Source organism: Prionailurus bengalensis, chromosome B3 (assembly GCF_016509475.1).
Source record: "Prionailurus bengalensis isolate Pbe53 chromosome B3, Fcat_Pben_1.1_paternal_pri, whole genome shotgun sequence".
Lineage (NCBI taxonomy): Eukaryota > Metazoa > Chordata > Mammalia > Carnivora > Felidae > Prionailurus > Prionailurus bengalensis.
In genome coordinates, this window is record NC_057355.1 from 136,872,127 (window position 1) to 136,896,133 (window position 24,007).

Consider the following 24,007-nt stretch of genomic DNA (forward strand, 5'->3'; position numbering starts at 1 on the left):
AGGTATCTAAATTCAGTTTCCTTAATTGTATGTACTTTGCAAACTATAGATTTCAGGATATGTAACTGGGAAAGTACTATGATAATCTGCTTTTGGGGTTTTTTGGTAATCTGTTAAAGGCTATGTGTACAACCCATCTCTGCCAATATTTAGCTCAAATTCAGGGCAACACTTCTAAGGTTCAATTCATCTTGGAAATAAGTCATATATAACCTGTAAGGTTACTTCCAACTCTAAAATTCTATAACTATTTGTATTTCCTTAGATACATGCTACTTGATTTCTTCGCATTTTAGCTATCTAAATGAATCAGGAAACATGCACAGGAAATAAAAATGCCTTGGTCCCATCAACAAGCCGAAAAGGAATACACACACATATTTTAGGAATATATATGTATTTTCAAGGATTCAACAGGCCTTTGGGGTAAGCAAAATCAAAGCATGGATACAGGATGAGAAATACCTTAAGTTAAAGTCAACATAGATTGTTTAAGACTTACATTTGTGTTTATATACGTAACATGCTACAGCATAAAAGCACGCCCAACTTCGTTCTCTTAAGTTACAAGTTAAATGTATATATTCATTGAGTAGTATCATCTCTGGATATCTATATACTGGGTGTAAGTATGGACTCCAGGTTTCCTTGGGTCTCTCTCCGGGCTCATCTCCCTCTTCAGTATTTCTATTCCCATTTTCCTTCTTCTTACACAGATCTGCCATTCTTAAATCTAATATCCGATTTTCTCCACTTACATCTTCTTTGAAATGTTATTGTGCGGGACTATGATGTGTACTTTTTATAACAAGCAGAAGCCACAAGATGTAGACATCACACAACTTAATTCAATGGTTATTTAAAAAGTAGAAAACTGAACAAATATTCAGTTGCCAACTTAGAGGATTTTATATAGCATTGAGTGTTCTAGTTATTTCCACAGTATCAAATTTATTTCTCACTCAAGAAAACAGATTCATTTCTAAACATTTACTATATCTTTCTTTGGTGGAAACAAGGTACATTTTTTTCTTTGACAAAATTGTCCTAGGGGAATAAAACAAATGCTTTTCCAAATTAGAGCACCAGTCTTTCCTAAATGTCAGCGTGTGATAATTCAGATATAGTAGCAGTCTTTTAAATTTCATAAAAGCTATTCTTAAGATGGTGGTTTGGGCCGTTTTGCAGATGGTCCATCTGAGTTAGTTCTGTTATCAGTGTTATTTTCATCTTCTGCATCATCTTCATCATCACCTTTTAAAATAAATATTTGTTGTGTGACAATATGTTCAGTGGTTCAAAGAAAGAGATTGCTAAAATGGTTGATACTGAGACCATTTCACTTGAAGGATTAATTAAGTTATGCATACGTTGGATTCAAAGTATGTATGGTTAAAAAGATTTCAGGAATTTTGGTGTTTAAAATCTTTCTTATCTGCCACTTTTTTTGGAGATATAATCTATACACCATGTAACATCCACTCTTCTAAAGTGTACAATTTATTGATTTGTAGTATACTCCCTAGGTTGAGCAACTGTCACCGACATTTAATTCTAGAACACATTCATCACCTGAGAAATCGCACACCAACAACCAATTCTCACTCCCCTTAGCCCTTGGCAACCTCTAATCTACTTTCTATCTCCATAGATTTGTCTGTTCTGGACATTCCATATAAATGGAATCCTAAAATATGCGACCTTTTCTGTCTGCCTGCTTTCACTTCACACGTTTTTGAGGTTCATTCACGCTATAGCCATTTACCGGTGCTTCATTCCTTTTTAGTGTTGAATACTACTCCATCGATGGAGACACCACATTTTGTTTATCGCCTCATCAGCTGACAGACATGGTGTTGTTTCCACTTTCTTGTTATTATAATAATGCTGCTATGAATATTCATATATAAGTTTTTATGTGAATGTAGGTTTCCAGTTCTCTCCGGAGAACTAGGAGTTCCTAGGAGTGGAATTACTGGGTTATAAGGTAACTTTAACTTCCTGAGGAACTGCCAAACCATTTTCCAAAGAAGGTGTATCCTTTCATATTTCCACCCGCAATGTCTGAGGACTCCAATTTCTTCACATCCTAGCCAACACCTGTTATTGTTCTTTTTGATTACAGTCGTCCTAGTGAGCGCGAAGTGGTATTTCCTTGGGGTTCACTAGGATTTCCCTGATGGCCAATGATGCTAAACATCTTTTCACGAGCTTATTGGCCATTTATATATCTTATTTAAAGAACTGCCTATTCAAATCCTTTCACATCTGGTAACTGGATTGTTTGTAAGCCAATTTTAGTACTGTGTACTTCTTAGTACTGAGTTCTATCACTTTTCTTTAGTAACTGGTACAATTTTAAAGTTTTGTATATTTGTTGAGATCAAATTCACAGAACACAAAATGTGCCATGTCAATCTCGATTACTTTTAACAAAGTAAAACCTAAGCTTTATGGGGTCTTCATGAAATAAACAAAAAACATGTCTTCTGATACAAATATACTTCCATTAATAGGTGGCAGTTATTTTCTCAACAAGTAATGATATTTTAAGAAATGGCTCTAGCTATACTCATCCTTACGCCAATGATAACGTTTTCAAGAGATTACAGAAGTACTTCTGGAGCCAAGAAACAGGACTTCATTCTCAACACATTGGTACTCCCAATTAATATATCCATGGAACCAGTCTATCGTCTGAACTCAGGGTAATGTTCTGAACTGGCTCCTTCACATAATACACAAGATGGAAAGTACAGTACAGTGTAAGTCCCTTTAGAGAGGAGTTAAGTCCTGACTCCAATATTTAATTCTTTGGCCCTTCAGCTCCAGGCAAAAAAGGTACCTACCTCTTTTCGTATTCAAGACAAGACTTAAATCTCACATTTCTCCTTTCAAACTGCACCTTCTAAGTTGGCATATGGAAAGGAGTCCCCGGGAGTTAAGACTCCTTAAACTGAAATCTTCAGAACTTAACTCTGAAATTAATTCTAAAATTAATTACTTATTTAAAAAAAATTTAAATCCAAGTTAGTTAACATACAGTGTATTAACGAATAGAATTTAGTGACTCATCACTTACATATAACATTCAGCGGTCATCCCAACAAGTGCCCCTTGCCCATTTAGCCCACCCCCCACCTAACATCCCTCCGGCAACCCTGTTTGTTCTCTGTATTTAAGAGTCTCTTATGGTTTATCTCCCTCTCTGTTTTTATATTATTTTTGCTTCCCTTTCCTTATGTTCATCTGTTTTGTATCTTAAATTCTACATGAAATCATGTTTGTCTTTCTCTAACTTATTTTGCTTAGCATAATACACTCTAGCTCTATCCACATTGTTGCAAATGGCAAGATTTCATTCTTTTGGATCGCAGAGGACAGTCTTCTTAACGTGTTTGTAACTTCATGAAATTTTGTAAATTCGTGTAATTTCGTTAAATTACAAATACGTTAAGAAGGTAATACTCCTTTTCATCCTTCAACACCCAGCTCAAAAGCCATGCTCTCTGAAGCCTTCTTGGGTCCTCTCAGCTTGCAATAGTTACAGAGGGCCCTGGGGTCATATTTCCAATCTGTTAATAAGTATTTGCTTGTCTAACCCCCACCAGCCTGAGAGTTTCAGAAAGCCAGGAACTGAGTGGCATTCACCTCATTCCTTCTCAAGAGCAGAGCCCAGTGCCTGGCACAGAGCAGTCGGCACTCAGCACGCTTTTTGTGATACATATGGAAAGAGAGTCGTCAAACGCTTAAGCAAAAGTAGCGAAGATAATATGGCGGTAAGGACTAACAATTTTTAGTTGGGATTCTTCTTCCCCCGAGGCTCACTTGCTCCAAGACGGCCACTCTACCCGGGCTCCCCTGCCCCGCCCTCCTGTCGCTCCAGCACCTTCTCAGGGCTCACCGTCCAAGGCCTCTTCTGGAGCCGCCACCCGGTCTTGCGCTTCCTGCTGTACCAGGGGGCCGAAGAGTTCTGTCACCAGGTCTCTCATCTGGGCCACGCCAGACAACAGGGTCTCGTAAGGATCGGCGTCGGCCGGCACCTCACAGGGCACCCGCAGCCGCTGCTGTTGCCCATCCAGCCCGACATACTCGCCCAACAACTCCATGGCGATGGCTGAGCTTCAACAGCCGCCGACTTGCAGGCGCCACCCGGAAGCGGAAGTCAACTCGCCGTGGGCGCAGCCTGGCGCAGGCGGGAGAAGGGAGAGGAGTGACTTCCGTTTGTCGGAAGTTGCTCCTCCCCCTTCCTTCGCTTCCCTTCCTTGAGATTGGTTCTTAGCACCGGGCCCCTCCTCCTCCGGCCACGCCTCTCGCAGCCGCTTTTCCCGCCTCCGCCGGGCCGAGCGGCGGACCCGCTGACAGTTGAGGATGGCTGGGGCGGAGGGGTCTGCTGGGCGGCAGTCGGAGCTGGAGCCTGTGGTATCGTTGGTCGACGTACTAGAGGAGGACGAGGAGCTGGAGAATGAAGCGTGCGCCGTATTGGGCGGCAGCGACTCCGAGAAGTGCTCCTACTCGCAGGTGGGCGCGCGGCCCTGGCCTCGCCTTCCCCGGGCTCCCGCTGAACCTCCTGTTCCCGACCAGACTTGCCCCATTCCCGCGTGTCGCGGCCCGGCTCCCCTGGGGTGGTCCCAGGCCACCGTTCGTCGTAGACTTCCCCGTCCCAGGCCCAGCTGCCCTTAAAGCTCAGTCTCCTGGTTCCCTTTCTCAGCTTGTTTCCAGCAGGGCTCCCCTCCTCCCTCGGTCTTCCTCCGTCTAGTCCCTCAGGATTCTCCAGGCTTTGGCCCTGGGACCCCTGCTCTTTCCTTCCTCTCCTTCTCTTCTCCGCGCCTTGGCTGCTTTTCAGAAACTATCCCCTTGACCGCTCAAATCCCGACATCTTTGTCCTTACTTTTCCCATCCTGAGAGTGTTTATTTGGAACCGTATGGGAGAGTCGAAGCAGAGTTAAAGGAGAGAGCTCTGGATTTGAAAATCTCCCCGAGCTGGGCCCCTTGACAGCTAATCCTCTGCAATTTAGTTTGACAAGTACAAGCTGGTAGGTTTTTTGTTGTTGTTGTTTTTGCGAGGTGAAGCAAGTATGGTGTCTATCTGCAGTCCGCCCCCCCATGGAAACAGACCGGAACCACGACAGCAGGTGGCACTGGTAAAGGAGGGAGGAGGGGAGAGGATTTGCTTGAAGGGTATATTTGGCATTTGGAAGACGTTATGAATCAGGATTTGAGGGGGTGTGTTGTAGTGTTTGGTGACTCATCCTATGTTTCTAGGTACAAAAATGGAGAAAGGTGGGTAGAAGAAAACTTTACACGGGATGAGAATTGGTAGGAAGAAGGAGGTTGCCTAGCCCCAGGGCTGGGGGTGGGTGGGATGGCAACATTGGGGGATGAGGTGAGAGACTTGGAGTCATTATGTGGTGTGGACTGAGCTCATAATACCAGTTGTCATCTTGACCAGTTGAGTTTAATCCTGCCCAGTGGTTAGATTGTTGAAAAAACCTGGTATCCACAGACAGACCCAGATGTTGGCTGGTATTTTAAAACCTTTGGTCACCACTAAAACAACTTTTTTTCTGCTTTCCTTAAAATGTATGTAAGCTCTTTTTGAAACGTGGTTAGCTTTATAAATTGGACTTTGTAAATTTTTTATTTTTACTTTAGTAAAATATATGGAAAGTGCACAAATCATTTGTATGGTTTGTGGAAAAAAGTGAACATATGCATGTATGTAGCCCCCAGATCATTACTGGCATCCCAGAAGCTTCGCTGCCTCCCTCCTTCCTGGAGGAGGGTAACCATTGTCAAGATTTCCAAAAGCTTTGCTGATCTTTTCCGTCAGCTTTTAATTGTGAAAAAATTTAAATCTACAGATAAGTTGAAAGAATACTTTTATGAACACCTGTGTACCTCTTCCACATATTCACTTTTTGCCACATTTGCTTTTATCTCTCTTCTCTCTGTAATACACTCCGACCCCCCCATCTCCCCTACCCCCCACCTCCCCAGACCCCCTCCCCGAACCATTTGCAAATAAGTTGCAGACATCATGACACTCTAAATACTTCAGCATGCATCTCCTAAAATCAAAAGGATTCTTGCATAAAGTGCATTGATCTTCATTGTAAGTGTGCTATTGCTAACATAAGCCTGTACACGTTCTCTTACATTTTCATGTGTTAAGATGTTGCTGCAGGCCAGCTGATTCTTCTTTTCAGCTGCCTGAGAATTTTAAACTATCATTGTAAGAAAAAATTGCATGAAATGAGCACTACCATAGTGCATATATAATGACATAAAACTTGTGACAGTGTTTTGGCACTCTCTTGTGTGATTATTCTCCTTCCATTTTGTGGCTTTTAGGGCTCAGTAAAGAGACAAGCACTCTATGCCTGTAGTACTTGCACCCCAGAGGGAGAAGAACCAGCAGGAATTTGCCTCGCTTGCAGTTACGAATGTCATGGAAGTCATAAACTATTTGAGCTGTACACAAAAAGGTAAAAACGGAGATTGGTGCTGGATGCTTTTTAAATGTTTAGATTCTTTTTCCACCTGCGCTTTTTTCTTGTTTTTCCATTTAAAGTAGTGGTGTGCTGGTAACATTTAATATGATTGTTTTATATAATTAGAATAGTGTTTCTGGAGGGCCTTTTAATATAATTATTACACCTGAAACTAGTTTCACCATATATGTTAACTAGAATTAAATAGAAACTTAAAAAAAATCAAATATAATTATTGCACAGACTCAAACTAGTCATCCTTCTTTGTCATTATTTTGCTTGTGCGTATATGTATGTGTGATATAAATATTTATTTCTGTGCATGTTAATTTCCCAAACTGTTAAATCTTTTATTCTGTGCTTGGAGAAATTTCAAATTGGACATATGAACAGCAATCAAGGTCACTTTTTAGACCCCAGAAATGAGTTGAAAGGGCAGGGGCTGTGCAATAAATTTAAAGAGTAATTCATTAGATTTAAAAGAAAAACTAAAATTTGGCTCTCCCTCATTTTTTTCAGAAACTTTCGTTGTGATTGCGGAAACAGCAAGTTTAAAAATTTGGAATGCAAATTATTTCCTGTAAGTGAGCAGTGTAAAAATACATTGAAAGTAGCTGAGATGGATATTTGCCAGAGGGGATAAAAACCATGCATTTTCCAAAAAGGAAGTTCTTATGCTTATTCTTTCAAGTAGACAAATTGGTATTAGACTGTATTCCATTAAAAAAAAAAAAAAAGACTGGATTCCATTTTTTATTTTATTGGAAAACTAACCTGTTCAGAGTCTGCATTACAGACTGTAGTATGAAAGATTTTGGTGGGAATGTTCTTTAATGTAACTGAAGTTTAATTATGTTGGTTGTGTTCATCCTTTAAGGCTTTTAAAGCAAAGGGTATAAAAAAAATTTTTAAGGTTTATTTTATTTTTGAGAGAGAGAGAGAGAGAGAGAGAGACAGAATCCAAAGCAGGCTCCAGGCTCTGAGCTGTCAGCACAGAGCCCAACACGGGGCTTGAACTCATGAGCTGTGAGATCATGACCTGAGCCGAAGTTAGACGCTTAACTGACTGAGCCACCCAGGCACCCCAACAAAGGGTATAACTGTAAAAACTGAATTAATAAAACTTGGTAATAATGAATGTGAGCTAGGTGCACAGGGATTTTTCTGCTTTAACTATACTTACGCAATAACATTTACTGAAGTAACAGAAACTAGAATGTCAGGGATTTCACATTGTTCAGTCATAATTGCTAAAACTCTCATGCTTTTTCCCTCCTGTGAAGGTTATTTTTAGACAATTTCCTTGCTTACTTTTTACCGTCTAGTAACGTGGGAGCTTTGGCTATCACAGCTGGGCATTAAGAAGTACTTTGGGGTTCCTGGGTGGCTCAGTCGGTTGAGTGTCTAACTTTTAATTTCAGCTTGGGTTGTGATCCCAGGGACGTGGGATCGAGCCCCAGGTTGGGCTCCACACAGAATGTGGAGCCCTGCTTAAGATTCTCTCTCTTTCCCTCTGCCCCTTTCCCCCACTCGCAAGTTCTGTCTGAGAAATAAATACATAAAAAAAAATTAAAAAGTACTTTGAAATTCTAGGTTATAGAGGTTGATGATATAATTTTATCAGCATTTTGTTAATGGACGTATTTGGTTTCCCCAATTACTACAAAGAAGGTACAAAAAATCAAATTTCTCTGTATCCTGGAAAAAATATCCTTTCGATAGGAGTGAATTCTTTTTCTTTGTACTTTGAAAGTTAAAAACCAGCTTCTGGGGAGGAAGATATTTAATGCAGAAATTTATTGAATGTATTAATGTCATACAACATGAAATACATGATATTTTATTATTGTGTCATGGTATTTTTTATATTTTACTACAATATATTGATGCTGTGTTATAAATATCTGTAATATATGTTCTTATAGTATATTGGTGTTATAAATATAATATATACCATATGTGATATTTATATGCTACTTATAATTTATACTTTCATGATGCCTGAAATTATAGTTAAAATTAGACCATATTACATATTGAAATGAATATCTTTCAGGACAAAGCAAAGATAAATTCTGGCAATAAATACAATGACAACTTTTTTGGATTGTACTGCATTTGCAAGAGACCTTATCCTGATCCTGAAGATGAGGTAAGGCAATTGGAGGTTAATTGGAGGTTAATACCTCTGGCCTTCACTCCTTAGCCTGTTGTCCAATCTGGGCCTTTATAGCTGTTCAGAAGGGATTTGGGGATTGCGAGAGGATTCTAGGTTTATCCTTTCTTAGGAGTCTGGGCTGGAGCTGTAACTGGTACAGATCTTGAGTGTTCTTCTCATCCTACATTACAAGAATGAAATATTGGGCAGGGCATTCTCAAGGCCAGTGCTTTCGTCCTTCCTCTCTCTCTCGTTGCCTGCCTGCTCCACTGCCAAGCACTTTCCAAACAATGACTTTCAACGTCTTGCCTCCATGGAAGAAAAGAAACGGGGTGTACAGACTGGATCCTCAATTAGAAGTATACACAAAATTAAAAAAAAAAAAAAAAAAGAAGTATACACAGAATTTAAAAAGAATTTTTCTTCCTCATTCCATCGTACTTCCCAGATATAACCACTGTTAACACTTTTTGGTGTATATGTTTTTAGACCTGTTTCGGTCCCAACATAAGTGATGTGTGTTTCAATTTGTAGTTTCCTTTTGACAAAAGTGAAAATTCCGTATGTTCACTTTTGCAACTTGCTTTTCTCACTTCTCAGTATATCATAGACTTCTTTCCATGCTACATAGCACACATCCACCTTGTTCTGATCACAGCCAAGTACTCATAATTTGACATGCTATAAGTTAGTTACCTAAATGTTCTGTAGCAGACTGGTCCGATCTCTTTTTTCAGTATTCTAAAGAAAGCTACAGTGGACATCCTTATACAGTAATTTGATTCAGTAATATTCCGGCAAGAATTTATGGATACTTAGAGGTAGAACTGATGAGACATAGGATATTTATACTTAAGATTGTGTTGGGGCACCTGGGTGGCTCAGTCGGTTGAGCATCTGACTCTGGCTCAGGTCGTGATCTCATAGTTCATGAGTTTGAGCCCCACCTTGGGCTCTGTGCTGACAGCTCAGAGCCCGGAGCCTGTTTCAGATTCTGTGTCTCGCCCCTCTCTCTGTCCCTCCCCCACTCATACTTTGTCTCTCTTTCTCAAAAATAAATAAACATTAAAAAGAAAATGCTTAAAAAAAATAAAATTGTGATCACCTCTGTCAAAAGAGTTCAGTCACCAACAGTAGGTGATAGTGGTTTTTTTCCCCAATACTCTGTCAGCCCTACATACTACCAGTCTTTTTAAGTTTTGCCATCTTGATAGATGAAGAGGTGTATCTTTTTTCTTTTCCCTGATCATGAATGAGAGTATGCATCTTTCATGAGTTTATTGAACATTTGTAATAACCTATCTGAATTGTCCTTTCATATCCTTGGCCCATATTTTGACTGGGTTGATTTTGTTGTGTATTTACTGATTTCAAGGAGTGCTTTATGTTTAGAAAAATTAGCCTTCTGCCTTCTTCCTTGCTTTCTAGTTGTCTTGGAACTGTAATTATTGAACCAAATTATATAGAGGAACAAGTTGAAGATATCTTTGAGTTAACAAAGATAAAACCTTAAAACTGGATATTTTAAGGTATGGGGTAAAGTGTTATAACACTGTTAAATCAAAAGACAAAAAATAAGATGCCAAATAAATTGATCAAGGTAGAAGAAAGAATAAAACTGCTTTATATATATGTATATTTGATATATGTGTGTGTTTATCTGTATTGACATATATATAGGCATATATGCTTTTTTCCCCCTTTGAGAAGTTATAATAGGGAAAGGACAGAACATTGGGATATTAATCAGTAGATATGAAAGTCTGGGAATGAAAGGAAAATCATTCCAAAAACAGTCTGTGCCCTATGGTAAGTCATTTTCCTAGGGCCAGAATCTAATTTCTTAACTAATTCGAATTAGGGAAGTTGTTGCTGTCCATATTAGCAAGAGACTGTTTATAATATTTACTTTTCAGTTTAAGTAAAGTGAAGGGCTTGAAGAATGTGGGGTTGCCACATTCTACATTGGTCAGTCCATCTCACCTTCCTGGGTCTTGGTTTTCACGTAAAATGAGATGTTACTTATAAAGTCTTGCGAGAGTCAGGTGCCAAGTAACCAAAGTGGACCAGCTTTGACGGTTGTTTCCAAAGTGCTCATCTCACTGTAACCTTTCGGCAACATCAGTTCGTGTTGAGTGAACTTCTTTGGTCCTGTGATCTGCTATTTCTCCCTGGCCCCTTGACTGTTGGCATGTGCATAGCCGTCTCACAGAATCGGTATAGAGAATTTAATATATAGTTCTTCTGTTTGCTGGATTTACTTCCGTGTCCCAGAATTCATTGTAATCATTAACATACAAACTGCTTTTCCGTGTTAGATTCCGGATGAGATGATCCAGTGTGTAGTCTGTGAAGACTGGTTCCATGGAAGGGTAAGGAAAGCTTTTTACATTGTTGTTTTTTTTAATTTTTAAAAATGCTTGGTTTTTTGAGAGAGAGAAGGCATGCACGCACATACACATGCATGGAGGAAGGACGGGCAGAGACAGAGGGAGAGAGAGAATCCCAAGCAGGCTGCATGCTCAGCACTGAGTCCGACTCAGGGCTCAATCTCATGACCGAAAGATCATGACCTATAAGATCGTGATCTATATCGAGTTGGACATTTAACTGAGTGAGCTACCCAGGCGCCCCAGCTTTTACCTTTTAAAGGTATTGTCTGTACAGAAAGAAAAAAGATCTCTTCTTGCTTCTTTTTGAATTGTGTTATATTTTACATTATAATTACTCTTCTAAAAAGAAATTGTAAAGATATGATCAGTGTTCTGTTGCAATATTTGTTTGTTAAATAGCATTTTGGACAACTTGGAGACTACAAGGAAAATAGTGGGTTTTCTGTATTCACAGCATCTTGGTGCCATCCCCCCCGAGAGCGGGGATTTCCAGGAGATGGTGTGCCCGGCTTGTATGAAGCGCTGCCCCTTCTTGTGGGCTTATGCTGCACAATTGGCAGGTGGGTGTCTTGTGGAGTTGGTGTGCCACAGTCTCGTACTTGTGAAATTTCTCTGTTCAGTCCAGAATTTTTAGCAACTGTTTTTGACTGGACTTCAAGGTGTAGAAAAAGTGTAAGATAACATACCTTCTCCACACGGTGCTTATAGAATGGTTGGGAGACCACCAAGACCAAATCTATGCTTAAATAACATGAGGCAGAGGCTGGATGAGACCAGAGTTAGGGAAAATGGAGGCAGTTTTTGAATGGGACTTTGAAAGATAAATAAAACCAGAATAAGTTGTTCTTTTTTTAATGTTTGTTTGTTTTTGAGAGAGAGAGAGACAGAGCACAAGCAGGGGAGGGTCAGAAAGAGAGAGGGAGACACAGAATATGAAACAGGGTCCAGGCTCTGAGCTGTCAGCACAGAGCCTGATGCGGGGCTCGAACATAGGAACAGCAACATCATGACCTGCGACGAGGTCGGATGCTTAACCGACTGAGCTATCCAGGCTCCCCCAGAATAAATTGTTCTTTTTTAAAAAAAAAAAAAAAATTTAATGTTTATTTATTTTTGAAGGAGAGAGAGAGTGGGGGGGGGGGGGCGGCGGTGCAGAGAGGGAGGGAGACACAGAATCTGAAGCAGGCTCCAGGCTCTGAGCTGTCAGCACAGAGCCCGATGCGGGGCTCGAACTCACAAACCATGAGATCATGACCTGAGCCAAAGTCGGTCACTCAACCAACTGAGCCACCCAGGCGCCCCATAAATTGTTCTTAAGTATAAGATATGCTATTGGTTGGGAGATGTGAGGTATAGTTTGTTAGCTAGTACTTTTATTGTACCCAAAGAAATTGGCCCAAAACAACTGATCAGCAATGGTCTTGAGGCATTATTTAATTTTACTGGTAATGCAAATGTGTTACTTAATTTATTTTTAGAGTGGCAGTTACTCATAGTATCTGCTGCTCTGACCTCATAATTTCTTGCCCCTCTCACCTTCAGGGAACATTTTACCACACAAACTGCAAACAGCACAGCCGTACCTAAAATCTCACCCTACACTTTTGATTTGTCTCAAAGTTCTTTTTTTTTTTTTTTTTTTTTTTTAAGCATTTAAGTTTTGGTTTTTTGTTTGTTTTTCAAGAGAGAGCACGCAAGTGGGGGAGGGGCAGACAGAGAGGGGAGAGAACCCCAAGCAGGCTCCATGTTGTCCTCGCAGAGCCTGACGCAGGGCTCCATCTCGCAAAACGTGAGATCATGACCTGAGCCAAGATCAAGAGTCGGACACTTACTCAACTGAGCCACTTAACCCCCCTGTCTCAAAGTTCTTAAACTTGGTGCGTCCTCCTTGTGTTCCTACCCTTTTCAGTTACATCTCCCACTTTCCACTGGACCTGTATCTATATCTCATTTGTTGGGTTTTCTTAATCAGTCTTCCCCCTGTCCCTTCATTTCCTTGTCTGTCAACAGATGGCCTCATTTCCCATTAAATCGAAGTGCCGTCATTCAACATGAACTTCCCTGTCATTTCTCTTTTCTTTTTGACAGTATTTCTGGGTCTATATCCATCCTTTTTTATTCCTTCCTCTCATCGAGAAAAGCTGGTTGTTTTTTCAAAACTACCCTTCCACCTGTGTTTATAGTTAAACCTCTTCCTGCTTCTTGCTTCTTGAGGTATCCTACCTCTTTTTACTGTCTGCAGTATTTTTCTTTTTCCTTTACATAGAAAATGCTTAAGTAGTGATTGGCATTTTTATTTTTTATGTTTTTAATATGTATTTATTTTTAAGAGAGAGACAGTGCAAGTGGGGGAGGGGCAGAGAGGGAGGGAGACACAGAATCCAAAGCAGGCTCCAGGCTCCCAGCTGTCACCACAGGGCCCGATGTGGGGCTTGAACCCACAAACCATGAGATCATGACCTGAGCCGAGGTCAGAGGCTTAACTGACTGAGCCACCCAGGCGCCCCTGTTTTTTTTTAATTTTCAATTTTTATTTATTTGTTTTTAAAGATTTATTTAAGTAATCTCTACACTGAATGTGGGGCTTGAACTCATGACCCTGAGATCAAGAGTCACATGCTCTCCCAACTGAGCCAATCAGGTGCCCTGTGATTGACATTTTTAAATGAACTGTTCAATTATTTGAACTCTGGATTAGGCAGGCATAACCAAAGGAAGAGTTGATAATTCCTTTCTCATTATTCCAGAGATTAAGGTTGACTTTCTCTTTTTCCAGATTCTGAAATCTTTTTTAATCAGACTCAGTGATTTCACTGTCTATGGATATGTGTGTGTGTTTGCTTTCATTGAACCCACAGTAACCAAAGTATCTGTGGAGGATGATGGGTTGGTGCTGAATGTTGATGGAATAGGTGATCAGGAAGTCATCAAACCTGAAAATGGAGATCATCAAGATAGTACCCTCAAAGAGGATGTTCCAGAACACGGAAAGGATGCTGTCACGGAAGTTAAAGCAGAGCAGACTAACGAACCATGTACCAGCTCTAGTTCTGAGTCTGATCCCCAGGTAACATATGAAGTATAAGCCATCAAAGAACTAAAGCTTAAGCAAAATTACTTCTGTAAGCTCTGTAGCTTTGGATCTCAATTGTACCCTTTGCCCAAAGAAATTCCTTTATACAGTCTAAACTGTCAGAGTGTAAAAAACATACTTCAAAACTTTTATTTCAGACCGCACTTAAGAATCAACATCTCAACACAGAATCACAGTCTGGCTGCAGACTTCAGGATCTTAATGCTAAGCAGTTGATAAAGAAAGACACTGCCACCTATTGGCCCCTGAACTGGCGTAGCAAGTTATGTACCTGCAAAGACTGTATGGTGAGTGACTGATCAAGGTCAATGTCACTGTGTTTTATGGACTGATGCCTAGAATAAGACTTTCTGAAAAATATATTTATGAAATTGATGTTAGCTCTGTAGAGAACTTTAAAATGTTTCATATTAAGCAAATTTATGAAATGCTCTTTGCAGTCTGAATGCTTGTGGGAGAAATTAAGAATCATGCAGTACTTTTTATTATCTTCATTTTAGTGGAAAACATAAATTTTTATCTTTTTCATATCATAGAATTTGCTTGGGAATAAAAATTACTTGAAAGTTCCAGTAAATCAGTAGTTTTCATTTTTTAATTAAAAAACATTTTTTTTTTTAAAGGTTTTTAAATAAAGATCTTTTAGACCATACAACACCTATTGGGAAGTTGGGAGATTCCTAAAAGAGATTTAGGCAAAAAGAATAAATCATTCAAGCAATTCTGTACTAAAAGGCTCAGGTTTTTCTGGCAATTAATGTAAAAAAAAAATTAAATAAATTTTTAGTGATTCTCAGCTCTTGAGAATTGACTTTCTGAGAATGATATACATATGTTCTAATGGGAAACCGGTTTTATTTTTTGAAGAAAATGTATGGCGAGCTAGATGTCCTGTTCCTGACAGATGAATATGACACAGTTCTGGCTTATGAAAACAAGGGCAAGGTTGACCAGGCAGCTGACAGGAGAGACCCTTTAATGGACACCCTTAACAGCATGGACAGAGTCCAGCAAGTGGAACTTATTTGTGGTAAATGCTGTTTGAACAAAAAGTCGTGAAGTTCATAAAGTTTCTTTCACTGTTAAAATGTGTGTAAGGAGGGCTACTAACACCTACAGTTGTAATTTAATACAAAAAAAGCTTAAAATTGGAATTATAGAATAGGCTTCAATTATGCTTATTATGCTTGCTGAATTGCAGCGTTGCTGGGTATTTAGCTGTGATTACCACTGGATCAGAGTTAGGTGCTAGAATAATTACGTGCTTGAGAAACCTTAACATGCTGTTTTGATTCAGGGTAGATGTATGAATATGGAATAATAGAAAATCAGTTTCTTTGTCCATCGATTTAAATAGTTTTCATGGAGCATCACGTGTCCTCTTTTTGAGCAAAGCGTGTTATCTTTTGGATGGTTCTTGAGGTTGCTTTAGTGGTTCACAGGAAACCACCAGAGGGGAAAATATCCCTGAGCCCTTAATTGCAGGCTTTTACATTTTTCCCCCCAGCATGCCCAACTGATTTTAGTAATTTCCACCCCAACTACTCAGATGCCACCACCTCTGTGGCATTGATCGTTTCTGCCTTTTATTTTTAACTATCTGATTAATTTCTTTTTCCTTTATTAGACTAAAAGCTTTTTGAGGCTGCATTTGAAGGATTTTTGTAGCCCTCAGGGTACCTCATACGTAATATGAACTGTTAAGTGAGTGAATCAGTTTTGAAGCTTATAAAGTTTGATGAGTCCAAGATTATTTCCATTACTAGAATTCCAGAGAGGTAGGAAACCTTTTAAAAAAATTCTTAGCTAATATTTTTGGAATGGCAATTTTTTTGAGTTCTGTTTGTTTATTTGTTTTAAGAAGTAGGGTCCCCAATATCAAAATGAAAGAACTTGTGAGAAATTGGAAGCAAGTTTCCATGCATGTTTCACTTAGAGAAAATTTAAAGTATTAACCTACTCAACTATCAGTGGAAAAGATGCACTTTGTTTCTAAAAGCAAATGACTTGCCTAAAGTCTATGTACCTTTTTTGTTGTTTTGATTTAGAATACAATGACTTGAAGACTGAACTTAAAGACTATCTCAAGAGATTTGCTGATGAAGGCACGGTATGTATGTTGCATTACAGAATTTTAATCATAGCTCTGTATGTTTTGAATAAACTGTTTATTTTGTTGGATGAAAAAATGACCACGTGTCTTAACCTGGATCCGTAAGAGGTGACTGCGGGCAGAGCAGAGGGGAATCAGGAGCAGGTGGCGAAACAAGGACCTGGCCTCACTGGGAGTCCTTCCAGCCCTGGGCTCGAGGGGGTGAGAGGTGGAGCAGCCACACAGGGTCTGCAGAGTGTGCTTGTGGCTGAGGGGAAGGCCCGGACATTGGCAGAGGTCCTTGGAGGAGGAAGAACAAATGATCAGGCAGGGGAAAATTAATTCCAGGCCCCTTATTTTGGGCTTTGGATTCTATAGTTTAGAACAAAAGAACTTCAGAATTTGAGACTAAAACATTTTTCTGGCTAGTAAGAGAGTCTATCTACTTTTAAGGGTGACACTGATTCTAAAATGTATAATATTTAAAATAGTCTTGGGGTGCCTGTGTGGCTCAGTCAGTTAAGCATCTGACCGGCTCAGGTCATGATCCCGCGGTTCATGGGTTTGAGCCCCATGTCAGTCTCTGTGCTGACAGCTCAGAGCCTGGAGCCTGTTTCGGATTCTGTGTCTCCCTCTGTCTCTCCCCCTCCCCAGCTCACACTCTCTCTCAAAAAAAAAAAAAAAAAAAAGAGTAAACATTAAGAAAAAAATTTTTAAATAGTCTTCCAGATGAATTTATAAATACTTGCTCTTTACGATTCACATATTTGTGACAGAATTTTTTCATGAAATACTTTTCTGCCTTCCAAAGGCAGATATAAAACAAAATTTAACTTTTCTTGGTCTAAGGCTGTCCTTACGGACAGTTAATGCTTTGTTCTGCTATGTCCAGACACAGAAATCAAGTTAGATGTGGGTGTGGTGGGTGCCAAGGAAGTATGCTGAGACTTTCTTTTTCTTTTTTTTTCTTTTTTTCTTTTTCTCTTTCTTTCTTTTCCTTCCTTCTTCCCTCCCTGCCTCCTTTTCTTTCTTTCTTCCTTCCTTCCTTCCTTCCTTCCTTCCTTCCTTCCTTCCTTCCTTTCTTCCTTCCTATGTTTATGTATTTATTTTGAGAGAGAGAGAGAGAGAGAGAGAAAATCCCAAGCAGATGTCACGCTGTCAGCACAGAGCCCGATGCAGGGCTCGATATCATAACCGTGAGATCATGACCTGAACCAAAACCAAGAGTTAACCGACTGAGACACCCAGGTGCCCCAAGACTTGTTTTGTTGGAAGGAGTCTCTGCCATGTTGCTTAAGGCCACTTTCTCCTTGCTCGTGAATGTGGGAAGAACTTGAAACTGCCTGGGTGGACAGGGTCACAGTGCTGCCTTTTTGCAAAATGAGTTGTAAAGTCAGAAGTTAAGAGTTTTGTCTTTAGTAGATTTCTCTCATTTTTTAGAGGATGTTCTTCACAGTCACTGTGAACATCCTCCTGCCTCTCAGCAGTTCTTAAACTACAGTTATTCCTGTCCCTCTGGTTACTGCAGACTTCTGTTTCTTCTTGCTAGAACTAAGAATGTTCATAGGTGTAACTGTTTTTAACCTTGGCACTGTTTTTTTGTGTTGTTGTTGTTTTTTTAATTTTATTCATTTTTGAGAGAGAGCATGAGTGGGGGGAGAGTGGGAGGGGTGGAGAGAGGGGGACAGAGAATCCCAAGCAGGCTCTGTGCTAACAGCAGAGAGCCTGATATGGGGTTCAAACTCATGAACCATGAGATCGTGACCTGAGCTAAAGTTGGACTCTCAACTGACTAAACCACCCAGGCACCCCTTGGCACTATTGTTTTTGTTTTTTAATGTTTATTTATTTTAGAAAGAGAGAGAGTGTGAGCAGGGGAGGCGCAGAGAGAAGGAGACACAGAATCTGAAGCAGACTCCAGGCTCCCAGCTGGTCAGCACAGAGCCCGACGTGGGGCTCGAACCCATGATCTGTGAGATCATGCATGACCTGAGCCGAAGTCGGATGTTTAACCGACTGAGCCACCAGGTGCCCCTTGGCACTTTTGTTTTTAATTAAAGTATAGTGTTACATTAGTTTCTGGTGTACATTAATCTCTGCATTATTGATGGACATTTGAAGTCTTTCAGATGTGTCAAAGCATGTGTGTTCCTGACTCTAGGACCTCTGCTCTTGTGCTGTTTGTGATCACAAGGCTCTTTATTGATTTGATTACACATAGTTAAAATCATGTAAAAGATATATTTCCAATCACATTTGAAACAAGCTATTTTTTAAAAAAGTTTATTCATTTATTCTGAGGGAGAGAGTGCGCAAGCAGGGAAGAGGCAGAGAGAGAGGGAGAGAATCCCAAGCAGGCTTCCTTTTCCCAGTGCAGAGCCCAACACAGGGCTCAATCCCATGAATTGTGAGATCCTGATCTGAGCTGAAATCAAGAGTCCAACACTTAACTGAGCCTCCCAGGTGCCCCTGAAACTAGCAATTTTCTTCAGTCTTAACCTGGATCTTCAACATAGGGATCTCTGTCATCACTAGGGCCGCTTTTTATCTGATATGATGAGTTAAAAAGACAGAAAAATGTATTTGTTTATTGTTCCATGACATTACTAATCCTTATAAAAACAAATAAGAACCTTAAGTTGCAATAAGGTTAATCTACTTTGGTTGTATTTGTCCACATAAGATTATAAGTTCTAGATGTTCTTAGATAACGGACTGCCTTTTATGTTTGTGTCTGCCTATAAAAAAAGAACACTCAGGGGCGCCTGGGTGGCTCAGTCAGTTGAGTGTCCCACTTCAGCTCAGGTCATCGTTCTGCAGTTCATGAGCTCGAGCCCCACATCGGGCTCACTACTGTCGGCCTAGGGCCCGCTTTGGATCCTCTGTCCCCTTCTTTCTTCCCCCCTCCCCCACTCATGCTCTCTCTCAAAAATAAATATTAAAAATGAATAAAATTTAAAAACCACTTAGAAACTACAAATCTTCTGAAAGAAACCAATAAAATGATTTATTACTGAACCCCAGTATTTGTTCCTTAACATTCTACTCTGCATGTTGGCTGTGACCGTTTGAGGGTCTAGAAGCTAAAAATCGCACACTCTGATTTGCGTGCTTTTAGGTCCCCTCTCCCGACATCCTTGCAGGAAAAATTCTTTTTTTGCCTTTCAGTGTTTAGTGTTGGTGACCCGAAGTAGGGACAGATCCTTCGAATTGGAATTTCCGAGTGTCCTATATATTAGCATTTCATAAGTGTGAGTTTCCACGCCATTTAGCAAATACATTAGAGCTTTGTGGTATCGCGAGTATCTTCAGTGTCTAGATCCTGACTTTGTTAGGGGTTCTGAGTCCTCACTCGTTGGCCAGCTGTCTCAGCCTTGGTGCTTGTAAAATTGATGTATCAGTCTGTGCCGTTCTTCCATTTAGAGGATCAACGAGGGTCTTCCCCCAAGGAAGTTACTCGAGTTGACATTGCTGTTTGTGCATGTTAGCGGCACTTACTCTTGGGGAGCGAGAGGGAGTGTTTCGCTTTATAGCCAAGTATTTACCACCTCCTTTCTTTTTCTCTCTCTCACTCTTGCTCACCTGCATTGACTGGGCTTCTTTCTCTTTCCCTCCCTCTCCCTGCCCCTCCTGCATTCTTTCAGAACAATAAGAATGTGTTACCTTTGTAATTAAAAAGTAAATTAACACCTGTTTCCTGTGATAGACTGGAGGCAGCTGTTGGGTCAGATCAGCTGGCCGAGCACTCCTGGGTGAGCCGGGGCTCCTGTCGGGTTTTCCCAATTTACTCTTTCATCCATACTGTCCCTTGGTCTTATTTTCTTATTTCTAGTGTTTTATTTTGCTAATATCTTGAACACCTTTGTATGATGCTCTAATCTTTTTCCAGTGAAACAGGAGACAAATTTCTCATTGCATAAAGTGGATATTCTATTTACTAAGAGTAGTTGCTACTTTATTTTTTGCCAGTTACTCTTTTTATGTGGCAAACACCTCTAATTTTGGCCTCCTGAAGAGGAAAAGTGTTTTGGCTCCTTTTTTTCATTAAAGAAGAAAACACAAATCTCAAAACAAAACAGACTTTGTTTCCTGTGGGTACTCACGTGGAGCTGAAGGATGTTCCCAAGAGACAGCTGTGGTCCTGGGCGAGGGCAGTGGGCTTGGGAGACCTTCAGGCACCCAGTTAAGAACCTACTACATGGGCGCCTGGGTGGCTCAGTCAGTTATGCTTCCAGCTGCGGCTCAGGTCATGATCTCACAGCTCATGAGTTCGAGCCCCATGTCGGGCTCCGTGCTGACAGCTCAGAGCCTGAAGCCTGCTTTGGATTCTGTGTCTCCCTCTCTCTCTCTCTGTCCCTACCCTACTCATGATCTGTCTCTCTCAAAAATAAATAAAACTTAAAAAAAAATTAGGGGCGCCTGGGTGGCTCGGTTGGTTAAGCATCTGACTTCGGCTCAGGTCATGATCTCACAGTTTGTGAGTGTGAGCCCCACATCAGGCTCTGTGCTGACAGCTCAGAGCCTGCTTCAGGTTCTGTGTCTCCCTCTCTCTGCTCCTCCCCTGCTCACACTTCGTCTCCCTCTCTTTCAAAAATAAATAAACATTAAAAAAAAATGTAAAAAGAACTTATTATGTGCCAGGCAGTGTTTCACAGGCATTAAATCCAATCTGATCTCCCATCCTGTTAGATAGGTGCTGCTTTTATCTCATTTCGTGTGAGGAAAGCGAGGTGAGTGATGGAACCCACTCTCGGCACTGTTCTGCCCTCCTGGCTGTATGGCTCTGGCCCAGCCCGTGTCTGTGCGCCTGGATGAATGAGCCCTCTATAGGATGGAGATATATGATTAGTTACACATTCAGGTCGTTCTTTTTTAAAGTCTACTTATTTATTTGGAGAGAAAACATAAGCAGGAGAGAGACAAGGAGGGAGGGGGAGAGAGAGAGAGAGGGAGAGGGAGAGGGAGAGGGAGGGAGGGAGAGAGAATCCCAAGCAGGCTCCATGCTGTCAGCGCAGAGCCTGATGCAGGTCTTGAACTCGTGTTGAGCCGAAATCAACAGTGAGATGCGCAACCAACTGAGCCACCCAGGCGCCCCTAAGATAATTATTACCAGCAGTGTTGTTCCACCTGTTTGTGAATAGCATGCCTGGTTATTGCCGCTCTGTAATACATTTCCCTTTCCTGGTCTTTGCTGTTTCCTGCACAGGTGGTTAAGAGAGAGGACATCCAGCAGTTCTTTGAAGAATTTCAGTCAAAAAAGAGGAGGAGAGTGGACGGGATGCAGTACTACTGCAGCTAGATTGGACGATGGCACCTGCTCAGCCAGGCCACTGCCAAGGCCACTTACTGTGCCCAGAATAAAAGAGGCGTTTCTCGCATCTGGTCCTGTTCCGGCCTCTCCTTGGAGAGGCCTCCCCTCCGGCCTTGAGCTTCCTTTCCTCCTTAACCACGGTCGCCACAGTGTGTATGCCGATTTCACAACCAGCGCCCTCTGACTCCGCTAAATGCAGCCCATTCCACAGACTGCCGGCCCGCCACCCGACTACCAGATAACCCCCAGGTTATTCGCTTAGAAGTTTTAAGAAGTTCGATTTGGTTTTGAGACAGTAAACTAGTGTTTTGGTTTTTTTTTCCTAATGATTTGTTCTTTAACTCCTGAACGTGTCTACCCTGCCACAGAGCTGTTGTCTCCCGGGACCCTCGCGGTGGGGGGGCACGGCGGGAGCGTCCTTCCTGTCTGCCACAACCCCTCTAGGTCCCTCACCCCTCCGATCGTGGTGCCTTGGGTCAGTGCTTCCTCAGGCCCGGTCTGCCTCTTCTCCCACATCCCTGCTTTCGCAAGCGTGGTCACGGCTTAGAGGGTGTCTCAAAACTCGCCTCCTCTGGGCCCGACCTCCAGCGGAGTCAGGGCTGATGGTTTTCTGGGCTGGACGTCTGTCACGGGCGGGGAGATTGGCCGATGGCAGGACTGAGGAAGCCAACCTTTGTTATGATTTTTACTAATAAAGTGAAAACTTCATTCACAATTCCACTGGCACTAGATATTCGAATTTCAGTACTGTAGTGCTCACAGGGCTTCCTGGAGAAAATTCGCCAGTGTACTAGTCCCTCTTCTGCTGCCTAGAAAATAGACCGGGTACTACCCTGTGAAATCTTAGTGGTTTACAAAGTCCTCTGGATTTCTTTATCTTATCAGGGATATTCATAAGCATATATTAAAAACAGACCTATTTTGATATTGTTCTGTTATGAAAATGTTATGAGAACCCCAATAAATTATTAATTTCCCCCTTAAATCTGTGCTGAAAGAAAAAAAATACTGGTTTAGCTTACTTCTAGCGAGCAGGGCAGGGAGTGCCCTCTTTTGGAAGAGGCAGAGGGTATGTGAGAGACTCCAAACAGGGCCCCAGGCTGCATGAATGGTGAGCTTTATGTAAATAAATGTTAATGTCCACGGCTGGTTCTCTGATGACCATGAGACCCGCTTTTGAAGAACCTTGTGGAATGTTGTATTTTAAGGGGAAGTCCTTTCAGTTGGTATGAAGTCTCTTTACAGCCCTCAGTCTATGGGGAAAACACCTTTGATAAATGCAGAGTCCTCAGTTGCTGTCCCTCTGGAGCAACATGGTCTCTCCGGACAATAGAGGACCTGCTTCAAGGTATGTGACCCTAAGCGTCAGAGCCTTTGGGGCCACGAGTGTATGTTGATTTTCCTTCGTGTGTCCAGCAGTCGCATGTACCCGTCCTGGGGTGAGATGAACCCGGCCTCCAGGACATCAGGGCCTCAAAGAAATGGTCCAACCGTGGTTTTCTGCATCAAGCCTCCTAAGTACAGATCCCCATGGAGAGTGATGTGTGGAGCTAGAAGGCCTTCCGGCCACAGGAGGTGCTCGTGTGCCCTGAGCCGGCCTTGCAGAAGGGCTGGGTTGAAAAGCTCGGGGCATCTTTGAGGCTGGTTACGATCCCCAGCCTGGGAACCCTTTTCCAAGTCTGAGGATTTCTGAGCACCCTCTGCAAGGTTGCGCTAGTGTGCTTGTTGTGGTCCGAAAGTTTCTATCTTCTCAAACGTTTGCTTTAACTGCCAGGGAGTTCCTTGCTCCGATGACAGGTCAGGACCAGGTCTCGGAGGTGACGCGTTACTGCGCAGCACGATAATACGCATCACCCGGGGCTGAGGGGCTCGTTTAGAAAGGTACTGCTCCTCCTTTGACATTAACCAGAAAACCTCTTTTTTTTTTAATCTGTGTTCACGACTAGTTTTCTTATTGACCGTGATGGACTGTCTCTTCTTGTAGAGACTGATTTTGGCCAACATGTGGCAGTTGATATCAATGCATGTTTTATGCCGAACGAGAATACGATATTAGTTGCTTTTAAGGAATTCTGGCATCGTACGTGCATTTTTGTAGACTTGTTACTGGACTTACAGTTACATACTTCGATCAGGTTTCTGTAAAATTTAAATAAAATCAGTTCCAACAAAATGTGGCTTTTCAGATCATTTCTAGTCATATTTAAATGTGCATAGCCTCCCTCTGCAGGTAATAAGAAACATGTGGGGCGCCTGGGTGGCGCAGTCGGTTAGGCGTCCGACTTCAGCCAGGTCACGATCTCGCGGTCCGTGAGTTCGAGCCCCGCGTCGGGCTCTGGGCTGATGGCTCAGAGCCTGGAGCCTGATTCCGATTCTGTGTCTCCCTCTCTCTCTGCCCCTCCCCCGTTCATGCTCTGTCTCTCTCTGTCCCAAAAATAAATAAACGTTGAAAAAAAAAAAAAAAA

The 24,007-nt window shown here is 41.6% G+C and overlaps 2 protein-coding genes across 2 annotated transcripts; one reads left to right on the forward strand and one right to left on the reverse strand.

Annotated features, from left to right (window-relative positions):
• Positions 1-380: 380 nt before the first annotated feature.
• Positions 381-4,191, reverse strand: GON7 (GON7 subunit of KEOPS complex). Its single transcript, XM_043556894.1, has 2 exons — positions 3,905-4,191; positions 381-1,254 (listed from the first exon to the last, which is right to left on the reverse strand). The coding sequence occupies exons 1-2, from the start codon at positions 4,107-4,109 to the stop codon at positions 1,160-1,162; spliced, it is 300 nt and encodes a 99-aa protein (XP_043412829.1). The 5' UTR covers positions 4,110-4,191; the 3' UTR covers positions 381-1,159.
• UBR7 (ubiquitin protein ligase E3 component n-recognin 7) lies at positions 4,164-23,715 on the forward strand. Its single transcript, XM_043556893.1, has 11 exons — positions 4,164-4,521; positions 6,355-6,488; positions 7,014-7,074; positions 8,551-8,646; positions 10,971-11,024; positions 11,500-11,605; positions 13,904-14,112; positions 14,277-14,426; positions 15,007-15,169; positions 16,188-16,249; positions 21,438-23,715. Exons 1-11 carry the CDS (start codon positions 4,372-4,374, stop codon positions 21,528-21,530), a joined length of 1,278 nt encoding a protein of 425 aa, XP_043412828.1. The 5' UTR covers positions 4,164-4,371; the 3' UTR covers positions 21,531-23,715.
• The last annotated feature ends 292 nt before the right edge of the window (positions 23,716-24,007 follow it).